The 12932-nt window shown below is 37.1% G+C and overlaps 1 protein-coding gene across 2 annotated transcripts in view; it reads right to left on the bottom strand.

The window, feature by feature from the left end:
- The window catches only part of ANO3 (anoctamin 3), a 127741-nt gene that overhangs the window by 15905 nt on the left and 98904 nt on the right, over positions 1 to 12932 (bottom strand). For both annotated transcript variants that reach the window (XM_062494943.1, XM_062494944.1), the window contains exons 11-14: positions 11897 to 12018; positions 10633 to 10767; positions 8139 to 8235; positions 2847 to 2907 (exon numbers count right to left, since the gene is read on the bottom strand). In XM_062494943.1, the coding sequence (XP_062350927.1) occupies positions 2847 to 2907; positions 8139 to 8235; positions 10633 to 10767; positions 11897 to 12018 (415 nt within the window). The remainder of the gene's footprint in view (positions 1 to 2846; positions 2908 to 8138; positions 8236 to 10632; positions 10768 to 11896; positions 12019 to 12932) is intronic.

Here is a 12932-nt window from a genome sequence, read left to right as displayed (position 1 = left end):
CCGCGCAGCTAAACCCGGAGGCAGCTCCGCAGCCTGCTCAGAAACGCAGTCCTGCAGCTAGAATTAAATGTGGCAGGGACTGGAAAACAGCCATGCTGCCAGAGCACTGGTCCCATTTCTGGCCCAGCCCCTGAGATCCTGGCACAGCCCACCAAGTGTAGCTGGAAACACTACGCTATGATCCCAGAGGCTGAGAGCACGCAACTGCTATAAATGAGAAACAAAAAAAGTCTCGATATTCAGCAAAATTGAGATTGCTTTATTAGATATTATACTTGCTTTCTTAGAAATAATAGAGAGAAACAGCACCCAGGTAAAATTCTGCTTTGTGTAATTTTGGTCAACAGTGCAACAGAGAAAAATTTGACTAGGATTACAATGATATTTTAGTATAAATACAAAAAAAAAACCATCCTGAACTTAACTACTTTGAAGTGAAACTATTCTATCCCAATATAATTTTTATCTGATGAACTACTCAGCTTTTTTTCCCAAATTTACATTTGTACCTTCTTCAGTGAATATGACAAGATTGATTAGGTTTACTTGGTTTCTTTATTTTGGATTACTTGAAGTTTGATGAGGAGAATGGAATTGCTGATTAAAACGAGCTACATCTAACCTTTCACTGGATGACACCAATTTAATATCACTATCAATGGGAAAAAAGGTTACAAGCCTCTATTCCTCTGTCAAATGGATCTGTTGTTTGAATTGCAGGCTGCAGAAATTATTTAAAATGCATCAGTACAGATAAGACAGAAGAAATACTTAACATGAGAGGAAAGGAATTATCTCTGAGATATAGATATATAGGTATCCTAAAAAGCATGGTCCAGTTCTAAAGAGTAAAATTATGGCAGTATAATGCAAATAATTGCGTAGTTCACCTGTTTGCAATTACCAGACATGTCTACATAGAAAGAAAGAAAGAATATGTAAAAGAATTAATTGTAAAGGCATAGAATAAACAAAATGAAGTGCAGAGAAAACTACACATGTAGAATACGTCCTTGTTATTATGCTCTTCTTAAATGTTTTAATTAGTGTGGAGGCTGTGGATCACATTGGTGGAATGGAATTATCTCACTGTCTGTGAATGTTGCAATGAGGTTTTATTCAATATGTGAGTAAATTACATACATACACCCCAGAGAGAAACCATGTCAGTCACACTGAATATGGGCAAAACAGGTATTTCTTTAAAATATTAAAGATTTCGATCCGTATGTGCAGTTTTGCCATTCTTTTCGAGTTCAGTCACAAAAACAGCATATGTCCCATCAATACCAGAACCTGATTTCTAACGTTGTATCCAGCATGTTTGGTATCAGACTGAAAATCTGAGACAGATTCACCTATATTGTATGAGAATATAATGTGATACTTGAAATGAAAAAAAATGTAATGCTCAGCTTTCATCTTCCTTAGCCCATACAATGTCATCTTCCCTGTGGTAAAGCAGTGTCATACAAGCAAATTCCTCCTTACTCTTGAATCTTGGCCTCAGATGAAAATGGAAAGAGCTCTTTTGAAGGAGAACTTGGAGATAGAGATGAAAAGATGCTAAGAAGCTACCTGAGTTGTCAGCACTGGTAACCATATAATTAAATGCACTGTATGTTAGGAATTTTTGAAAGTAATAATAATTGGAAGGTAGTAATAGCAAGATTAGCAGTAAATGAAGAAGTATCATTGAGGCAAGTAATCAAAGTGTGCCCTTCAGTTATATCATGTTAATTTTGAACAATCCATTCATAGTTTTTGCATGTATGAGGATGTGCTTCTGCTGTCCATGTAACTATTTGATGTTTAGCTGTTGTTTGTATACTGTTACTTGCTTTTACCATGCCAGCTCCAAAACTGGTGACATTTGCTCTTACTTCACTTTATGTTAGAATCATTAATACTTATTCATGCACATTACATAAACAAAGGTGTTGTGTACCATTTAATTCCAAACTGAAAAACTCTGGCTTGAATGTAGACAGTTCTGTGTATGTGAACTAGTATAATTTTCTCAGTGTTTACATAAAAATGTACATTGGTAGAATCAATTATCTCTGATTCTATTCTTCTTCCCTACTTCCCAGCAGCAAAATCCTACTAGCTGCAGTGAAAGCTAATACTACCAAGAATTTCATGCTGGAACCATTAAATCTGTCTTTTATGGCACTATTACACTGACCTTCTACAAGAGGCAAGACTGTTCTTGGTTAACTCCTGCTCAACAGTGTCCTCTGTGGATATGCCCCTGCTTGACTTTGAGCCCCACATGATGTGTGTGATGTCAGTGTAAACATAATGAGAGATTCAGACTAAGGATTTGAATGTAAATACCTTAATTGCAGTAAGCACTTAACATCAAACCTTTCCTATACTTTCCTCTAATTAGCTCTCATAAAACCATTCTCATTTATTCTATAAGAACCCTCTACAAGATGTGATTTTTATATTGGCTCAAGACCAGTAACTTAACCTACGTGTTTTCCTCTAAAAGGACTTAGGCCTGAACAATATAAAATTCAGGCTTAAAGACATTTAGGTCCCTAAAGAAAAATCATTACATTATCTATAAAGGGTGTTACCCAATACTGGAATAGAAACTTAAGTTAATAAAAGCAAAATAAGAAAAATTAGTTTGTGTGGCAAAATCATAATCCTTCCTTAACTTTTATCAAGAGCTATAATCTCCCTCTGTCAAGTAGTCATATAAAAGGGTCAGGTGAACTTAAACCAACAAAACAACAAAAAACCAAGCCAGAACAAAAAAAAAAAACAAACAAACAAACAAACAAACAAAACCAACAAACAAAACCCACCCCAACAAGTAAAAATGCACTTACCCCAAATTGCCATGAAAATTGCAAAGAAGACAGTCCCTCCGTTATCAAACAAATGTGTAACCTGAATAAAAAAAATAAATACATCAGGAAAAAAATAATACTGCCACCTCATTTTTGCCCAAAATTATTCCAGAGTACATAACTAGTGGCAGAAATTAAAGCTAAGCATTCTCAAAAGTAGTCCTACTAGCATGTTTCTTCTACCAAGGTTTGTCAGTGTCACACTCGGACTTCCAGTATAATTTGAAATCTGCTGTTCCAGACTATCACCTCATGATTCACCATTCTGTTTCACAGATACTGAGCTGTCTTGGCCATGTCCAGACAGGCTAAAACTTCATCCAGAATTCTGGTCAAACTTAATCTCAACCATTGGTATTTTAAGGTTTTTATGAGCTAAAAAAACCTCTTCACTTTTCTCCCTCTACAGACTGTCTGTCTCTTGATCCCATTTTGTTCTTCTACCTAGGTATTTTGCAATTTTTCTGCAGGTAAAAGTAGCATGTATTCCTTTTCATTCAGACACCTCAGCATCTCTAATTGTTGACCTTTTCTTTCTTAAAAGGCTTGTGGCCCTAAACTCCAAGAGGCATTAAATTGTTTCTAACTATCACTCCACAGAAGTCTCCATAATTCTAAACTGTGAAGGCAATTTCTTCCATTAATATTCTCTTAGTTAGATTTCTCCCTTATCTTACTCTGTTACAAGATTTTTTGGTCAGAACAGCAATTCAGCTTCAAAGTCTAAGACTTACTGATTGAAAATAAGTATTGAAATAGAAAGTACTTATTTATTTATGCTTAGTTCTATTTGTTCGTTCATGCTTACTGAAAACAAGTATTGACTGAAAAGCAGGTTTTGCATGCCTTTTAAACATCTGAGTGGTTGAATTTATGGTCTCACTTACGAAAACACCACAATTTATATTATAAAAATCTGAAATTTCTAATATACTACCCATAACATGAAACAGTATTTAGGAAGCTGGTAAGATCAATGTCCTTTCAGTAGATTTAAGGTTGCCAGATTAAAGCAATGTAATTTATCCAGGCATAATGGGCCTACATTTCTGATAAAAAAGGATGGTGTAAGATGTTGCTGGGAATTATTAAGCAGTACAGAGGCTTTAAATTCCTATTTTAAAAAAAATTAAAAAGCACAGATACCTATAAAATACTAGAGCAAATAAACTTATCATCAACAGGCATATATGTTAAAATACAACCTGAAGAGAAAGAAAAGAAATGAAAAAGTGGCTCTGATCTGTATTGTTCTAATCCATACAGAAAATTCATGGTGGTTTCCCACTATCTAAAATAAGAAGAGAGTATCTTGAGATGGAATATGGTTGAAAAGACTTTCCTTCCATGGATGTTGACTCTCTTGCTGACTTAACCAATTGTTAAGCTTTTAGCATGAAAATAAGCCTGTCCTTATGCCAATGGAAGGGTGCAGGTAATCAGACTGTGTTTTGCTGTACTGTGACCTTTGTTTACACCTGAAGCTACAGCAGCCAGCAAGAATGCTCTATACAGGTATGCCAGGATTCTGGGGCTGACAGCCTGCCTCAGGCAGGTTACCTAATCTGCTCCTGGGAGAGCTGCATGCATGCAAGGAAAACTCATCCTGCAGACAGATTTTCGTTCTTCTAGAAAAAAAAACTGGCATTACTACTTCTACATCAGAAATCAAGAAGACTAACTCATGAAAGCAGCAAAAGTTAATAAAAACTGTTTCTTTCCTCTCTTATATTTCTTGTGGAGTAAAATTATTACAATATTTTGATAATTTCATTAAAAACATACATTTCCATCTGTATGTCAATTATGGTTGTATTTTCTTATTGTTTTAAGGTTCTTAAATTGAATTGACTAGTTGATACTGGAGATTAATAAATCAAATATGTTCCCTGCCAGGATCATACAGTGGGATCAACTGTCAATCAAATATGTATTTTGCTTTTTATTTTCTTTTGCTACCATAAAGGAAAACACAAATGGTAATGAGAGTGAAAATGTGAGAGGTGAACAAAATAAACAATAAATCTGCACAATAAATCTGATTAATATTATTGGTTTTGAATGTAAACCTGTGGGAGGATCTTGGATACTCTGCTCAGGAAAGAGTGCATCTTTCCAAGAAAACACAAAATGAACCAAACAACCAACCAAACTGAACCCAGTGAAATTAACCTTGCTAAGAGTAGAAAAAGAAAAACTTGGCTTCTGGTTTGGCACTGCCAAAAACCAGGTGGTTTGTAGCAAGAGGTAATGAGTGAAGCTGCTATGAAGTTTTCTTTAGAGACATTACAGTGAGTGAAGGCATAACAATTATAACCTTTAGAAAAAGCTTCATAAAGATATTTTTGTTTTTTATTTTTCTTTGCCATTTGAATGGCCAGATTGTAATCCTGTTCCTTCCCAAAGAGAATTCTCTCTCTCCTTCACTGGGGGAGATATGAACAGACAAGTCCTGAAAGGAGACAATTTTTGTTTGTTTTCTGTGTTCTAATGCAAGATTGATCAGTTTTTCAGAATAAAAGCATTGGCAGGAAAAGCTGGGAGCTTACATGAATTTCCATAATTGTAGACACAAGAGAAGAGTGCCTGAGATGACAGAATGTGAGTGGTTACTCCTTGTCTTCTCAGGTCATCATCCATTTTTTTTCCAAAAGGATGGATTTGAAAACAAATGAAGGATGGATGCCACAATTTTTCCACTGCATTATTCCCAATATGACAGTCTGTTGATTTGGCACAGCCTGATTTTCTGGTAGCAGGGGAGGGGGGGGCGCACAGGGATAGCTTCTGTGAGAAGCTGCTAGAAGCTTCCACCCTGTCCAACAGAGCTAGTCTCCGATGGCTCTGAAGATGGACATGCTGCTGGCCAATTAGAGATGATGGTAACACCTCTGTGATGACAAATTTAAGAAGAAAATACAAACAGTGTAGGTACAGGGTTTTTCCCAGGGGTGGCCCGGCATTGTGGCCGGCACCTCTCAGTGCACCCCGTGGCTGCCACCATCCCAGCACAGCCTGCAGCCATCCTTGCCTGCCTTGCCACCCCTAGCCAAGCCACACTGTGGGCAGAAGGGCAGGGGGGGCAGCTTCCTTTTCCTGGCACCCTGCATGAAGAGAAGGGCTAAAGAGCACCAGCACGGCCACCAATGCCTACTAAATGGTGGCAGGGCCACCCTGCCGGCAGCGGAAGCGTGATGAGCGATTCCCCGATGCGGAACCTAGACGAGATCAACTTCTTGGTGCTGCAGGATCTTGTAAGAATTTTTGAATTAGTGGAACTTGTTGACAGTGGTACCTACAGGCAGCTGTTTTTCTTGTAGCCAGAGGAGGAAGTGAGGACACGTGAAGGGAAAACAACATGGTGACACCAAGGTAAGTAGAAGGAAGGGAGGGGGAAGAGGTGCTTCAAGCCTCAGAGCCAAGATTGCTCTGCAGTCTGTGGTGAGGACCATGGTGAAACAAGCTTGGCCCCTGCAGCCCATGAGCTCCAGGGGGGATGCAGAGATCCACTTCCAGCCCGTGAGAAAAGTGCTCACTTTGGAGCAGGAGGATGCCAGAGAAGGCTGTGATCCAGTGGGGAACCCGGATAAAGAGAGAGCCCCTGCTTCCAGAGATAGAGAGAGAGAGCCCTTGCTTCCAAACTAGAGCAGCTGTCCTTAGAGAACTGCACCCCAGGGATGAGTGACCCTCACCACAGCAGTTTTGGAAAGACCGTTTGCCCATGGGAGGGACCCCATGGCATAAAAGAGAAAAAAAGACTCCTCTCCCTGAGTGAACAGAAGATCTCGAGTGACAAACTGACCAAAACCCCCATGTCCCTGTGCTCTTGATGGGGAAAAGGGAGGGGCTGGGGGGGGAAAAGGTATTTTAAAGGCTTATTTTACTTCTCATTATCCTCTTCTGACTCTGTTAACAATTACTTTATATCATTGAATTTGAACTTATACTCTTGGAGTATTTTTCTCCCACTCTTTAACTCTTGAGCCCTTTGTTTATTTTTTTTCTTCCTCTGCCCAACTGTAGCAGGAGAGGGTGAACAAACAACTTTCATGGGTACCTGGCATTTGGCCAGTGTCAAACCAGACAGACATTAAATGTGAAATTTGAATGATTTAAACACATTATGTCAGTGTAAACATAAATAAGACACAAAACCTGCTTCTTATTAACTGGGGATGCTAAGAAACAGGATCTACAGAATAAAGGGATACTACAATTCCAGATATTAACTTCCTGTTAAAATTGCAGTGGACTGCTGAAGAAGCACTTACCACCTTCTAGAAAGAGGCATTTCTGGGATGGGTTGTATAGCTTGCATAATGCTATTTCAATTAAGAAAGCTTTACCTGAAGTACACAATTTTTAAAATATAGATCAGTAAAAAAAGTTACTAAACCCCCTTATGGAGCTATTTTCTGTTACATAGTTATAGCACTTTTTCTTTAAGTACAGCATTTCTAGTGGTATTTACTGCTGTTATTACAAAACAACCTCTTAAGTTTGGCATTGTAAAATATAAAATTGAATTTGTAAATGATAAATAATTTTTTAAAATATTTTCACAGGTAGGTTTGAAATGTTGAGTTTTACTCAGCATTGGTCCTATCAATAGGAAATCTTGACATGTAATTTCAAAAATCAATTTTCTCTTTGACACTGCTGCAGCTTTGTTGTAATGTTTTATAGCATGGTTCACAGGCTTCTGAGAAATATTTATTCTATGGGATAAAGAATACAAAGGTGAAAGCCAGGGCTGCTTTTCCAGCATTATGAACATACCACACATCAAAATATATTGCTCACTTCCAACACTGCATGTATACAGAGATCCTTGTGATTATCTAAGTTTGAGGAATACCTTTGAAGAATACCTTCTTGTAGCAAAATACTTAATTGTATAAAATCTTCACATTAGTTTGAAAGAGCAAAACAGGAGTAAAAATTCAAATACAAAGTAAGCAAGGGAAGCAGAGCAATAAGATAGTTACAGAGGAAAGCAGGAAAAACCTTACAAAATGTTTTAATTTGAAATCCTCACAAGGGACTTAATAAGTTAATGAAAATAATGGCAATATATTAATAAGGAAATGATCACATAAAGCAATTTTAGAAAAACCTCAATTCATTTTAGAGTATTCCCTTATTAGATGAATCACAAAGGCTGAAAACAGCATCTGCAGAGAAACAACATGCTTTTCAGGAAACTTGGTTGAAACAATGGCAGCCATTATACAACCAAAATTATCTTGATAGCAATGACACAATAATTACCTTGGCATATATGCAGCTTTCGTTGAGTTTTTGTAGTGTGCAATTGCGTTCACACATAGGGCACATAATGGTTTCATTTGCCTCGCAGATCTCTTTGCTTTAGTGTGATAGGAAAATAAAGGTTATAAAAACATCTTCTAGCACTCCCAGGATTTTCTGAGGTCATGCCATTTGTATTCTGTTTGTTAACAGCATGTGCACCACAAAACTGGACAAATAAATTGAAAGTGAATATTTGACTTGGAAAGCCCAATCACAAATCAGGAATCTGAACACTATTAGCCATTGAGTAGTATACAGTATTTTTGGGCATCATGTTACACTTCTCACACTAGCAAATTCTCTCCCAAATATCACAAACAGGGAAACAAAAAGAATCCTCACTACCCTCCAAATGTATTTACAGCCTATTTTTCCAAATTATGTAGAAGATAGCAAACATTCAAAGGATAGGCAACACTGGTATAATTTATATTGATTTCAATCAAATGACACCATTTATATCAGATGAATGTTTGTTCCACAGGGCAGCAATATGCACACTTAGATCAGTCACGTGTAAAAACGGAGTTTCCGGCAGTAACATTTCAAGTCTTTGCATTTTTATTTTCTACAGAAGAACTTACATATTAGGCCTAATAAAAGCCCTCCACTTTAATATCCTATTTTGAGGGTCAATATCTTCAAGCCATATTCTGGTGTTTAAGAATCCTAAGATTCAAGAAGATGAAGTTGCTGTTTTCACTAGAACCTTTCATATTCAAAGCACAGTACATAGCTAAGTGTCTCAACAAAGGCAAAATGGAACTAACAGGAGTGCAAAAATGTTCAGCCTGGAGAATAGGAGACAGAGTATATCTCATAGCAATCTAACAGCTTCCTCTTCTTTCTGGTGACCAGAGACAGGACCAGAGTATGAAGCTGTATCAGAGGAGGTTCAGGTTATATGTTAGAAAAAGGTTTTTCTATCACAGGGCAGCTGGGAACTGGAACAGGTTCCTGAGGAAGATGGTCATGGTACTAAGATTGACAGAGTTCAAAAAGTATTTGGACACCGATCTCAAGCACAAGGTGGGATTCTTGGGGCTGTCCTATGCAGGCCCAAGAGTTGAATGTCAATGATCCTTGTGAATCCCTTTCAACCCAGGATATTCTAGGATTCTATGATATAAAAGCACATAATAGCTTATGGTTTGAAAGAATGAAATTATTAGAAATTTTACTCTTTCTCTTGTGGAGCTGCCAATGACAGACCTTTCAATTCCACAAGGAAGAAATACTAAACTATACGTTGAAAACAGTAGATTATGACCCCTTGGTCCCCCTTTATTGGAACTGTGCCATTTTACGTGTGACAGATACAAGACTGACTGTTCAACAGCTGTAGTCGCTGTGCTCTAAGAACAGGCTCATCCTTGACTTTAGACCTATGGCATTTTGAAGACATTTATGGTGAAAAACAGTCCTAATACAGAGAATAGTACCTTGAAGATAGCACAGTTTCCTGGCTGTTAAGTTTATTGCATTTAACTTTGTATTTATTGTATTGTATTTAATGTGATTTGAATTCGTAGTTTCTCAGGAGTTTGCTGTAGAAAGCAAGCTTAAAAAAGTGTTCATTACAGCACTGTAGAATATAATAACTCACTGTCAACTAGAAGTTAAAGAAAACTCCTTAGATAAAACTTGAATATAGTCTTGCTCAAAGCCAGAGAAAACATTTTCTGTGAGATCTGACTCCAAGTATACATCCTGCCTAAGCACTCAAACGGCTTGGAGCAACAGCTGCAATTGTAAGAGCACTGATACTGATACTGTCTGATAATATCTAATGGAATACTTTGCAATATGGTGGATCCTCAGAGAGTTGCTATTAGTACAGTCAGCACTTGAGCACCCTCATCACATCTAAATTGACATAAACCCTTCTCAGAGCAAAATCACCAAAGTGGGAAACTTGAAAACTTGGTTCATTTCACATGGTTGTGATCTCCCTGCATCTGAGTCTCTTGGCTGCAATTTACATTGACACAGATAAGAATTTTGTTAGACTCCAAGTTTGCCACTGTTAATGAACAAGGAAAAAAAAAAAAGACATAGGCAAAATTTGAAGTTTAGTAACTGTACTACACTCTGGAAGTTATTGCAAGATGGAGGTAATGAGGTAATGAAAAATGTCTGCTTTTTCACCCATTAGTCTTAATTAGAACAACTATTGCAGTATCTGCAACATGAGAATTGGTCCTTACAGACTGGTCTGTTTTCCTGAATGGAAATCACTGCAGATGCAGTGGTAAGAATGGCCACTGCCAGCACTACACAGTTGGCTTGATGCAAAACAAATATACAAAGTATAAATACGTGACTCAAATACTCAATATTCTATTTTGGTCTATTTTACATTATTACCATATCTGAAGCATAGCAACCTAAGCTGTGCCAGACTGTTCCTAAAATCCAACAGGCTATCATATATTATTACATAGAATTTTACCTTACTTGGCTGGAATCCATTGTAAATAACCCATAGAGGAAAACAAAGAGCCCAACCAGGGCAGCAGGAATAAGCATTCCAGTATACCATCCCAGCCAGGCAAAATACAGTCCAATTTTTTCACCAAAGTAACGCCTACATGAGAAGGAAAGACACATAATTGCTTAAAATTAAATTTTATGGTGACCTCCATCTAGCTCTACTGTCACAGTAGCAGAATAATTCTAGCAAAGAATTACCATAACAAGTTTATGGCAAAATTGTTACTTTACCAAACGGGTTTTTTTCAGGCTAGCATAATATTTTAGTGACACTAATTGCAGATTTATGAGAACAAGGATATAACTATAGTGCCTCTGTAATTTTCATGTCCTTGCAATGACTAAATAGATGGACTAGTAGCAACATTATTAAACGTAGGATAGATAGATATACACAGAAAAACTGGAAAGGGATAAAGCAAGTTAGTATGACCTAAGTATTCAATTTAAAAACACATTTATGATAGATAATCACACATAGATAATAGGTTTCAAACTCCTCCCAGTGAAAACACAAGCTGAAGACTGAACTTTAACTCTTCAAAACTTGGGTATCAGTTGCTAGAGCAGATGAAATAGCGGTGATCAGAAAGTCAATCAAGGATGATACAGAATAATTCTCCCACGGCACATGCTTAGCTCCACCAGTAATCAGTTATGGCTCAGATAAGGAATAAAAACTTTTACAGCAAGGAAAATGAATTGTCAGTATTCAATGTCAGAGGAAACTATGAAATCCAAATATCACCATTTTTTAACTTAAATTATATATATTCCTCTATTTTACATTTGGTAACCTATGACACTAAGTCTATGACATATAAATAAGAGTGTATTTAAACCCACATGGAAAGGTGAAAATTGGGTTGCATTTTAAGTCCTCTGCATCTGGTAACTCCAACTGTCCACGTGGATAAGACTCTGCTCTTAAAGGTGCGCTCACAAGGGAGAAGTGTCTCTGATCAGCAGACCACATTACAGGTTTGTATTTCAAGTTTCACACTGCAAATCCCTGAGAAGTTGGAAGTACACATACTTTATGCAGACTCATTTGAAATTAACCTACAAAAGACCACCCAAAAGAAGCAACTTGGAGAGCTCCAGCCTCATTCAATAATAGGGAATAGCTAAATCTTATAAGAAAGCATAAGGAATTTATGAATATAGTTAGCACACTGTTACCAGGCTTTTTGCATCACAGAAAATCTTCAAAGTACTAATACCTGATTAAATCAAGAGGTTGGTATTTGTACCACATTCCCCATCGTGCCCAACGTTCATACAAGAGGTGTCTGTGATTCTGTGCTCCATGTGTTTTGATGGGATGTCTGCTTTTGTGGCTTCCCTGAAAAACAACACAAAGAAATGTAAGGACATTACTAGGCACTATGGAAAATGTGTACATTTCTTAGATGTTTTTGATTATGATTTTAATAGAAATGTTCTTTATATTTAATAAATAGGTCTCTTATTCTGAGTATACCTGGAACATGTCATCAGGAGTTAATGTAAGCCTGTCCTAAGAGACAGAGTTACATACACTTCTGAAATGGTCAGTTTCTCAAAAAATTAATGACTGAAACATGTTAATACAAGACTTTAAAGAAGTACTCAACTCTTTATATGACCTCAGCATTGTTTCTATTTTACTAATAGATGCCTACTTGCATGCTTTTGCCTATTTAAATTTTTCAAGAAATGCCTGTGATATATTTTTATTTCTCCTATACAATTTTAGAAATTTCTAGCATGTCAGCTCTTCTCTCCTAGACATTTTCTATGACTCTCTTTTGTTGGATCGTATTTACAGGAAAATGGACATGCACTGAATGAACCAGCCTAACCTTCTGAATGAGGTCATCTCTGTGGATAAAAAAGCTGATTGCAAGAAGAAAGAAGCAGCAGAAAGTTGCTGACAAACATAGGGGTGTCAACCTGAGTAAAATGACACTTAAGAGTATCAACCCATTAGATTAAGAAAAACACATGTGCTTGCCTTGTGGACAATACAGGGCTACCAATCAAGAGATGTGTGCACAAAACGGAGCTACCAATTCCATAATGTGTAATTGTGTAATCCAAGTTAAGAAGGAAATAGAAACAATGTTTAGAAGCACAATAAATGGTTTTTGCTTGATTCACATTGAATCATGCGGAGTCCTTTGTCTTCTCTCTTCATGCTTTCACTACTGTTGAAGGTGTAGAAAAATATATTCTTTCTGTGGTACATACTTTCTAAGATGAAGGAAACAGAATTGG

This window comes from Cinclus cinclus, chromosome 6, assembly GCF_963662255.1.
Source record: "Cinclus cinclus chromosome 6, bCinCin1.1, whole genome shotgun sequence".
NCBI lineage: Eukaryota > Metazoa > Chordata > Aves > Passeriformes > Cinclidae > Cinclus > Cinclus cinclus.
The sequence above is the reverse complement of the archived record's forward strand: the minus strand, read 5'-3'. Positions and strand labels throughout refer to the sequence as shown.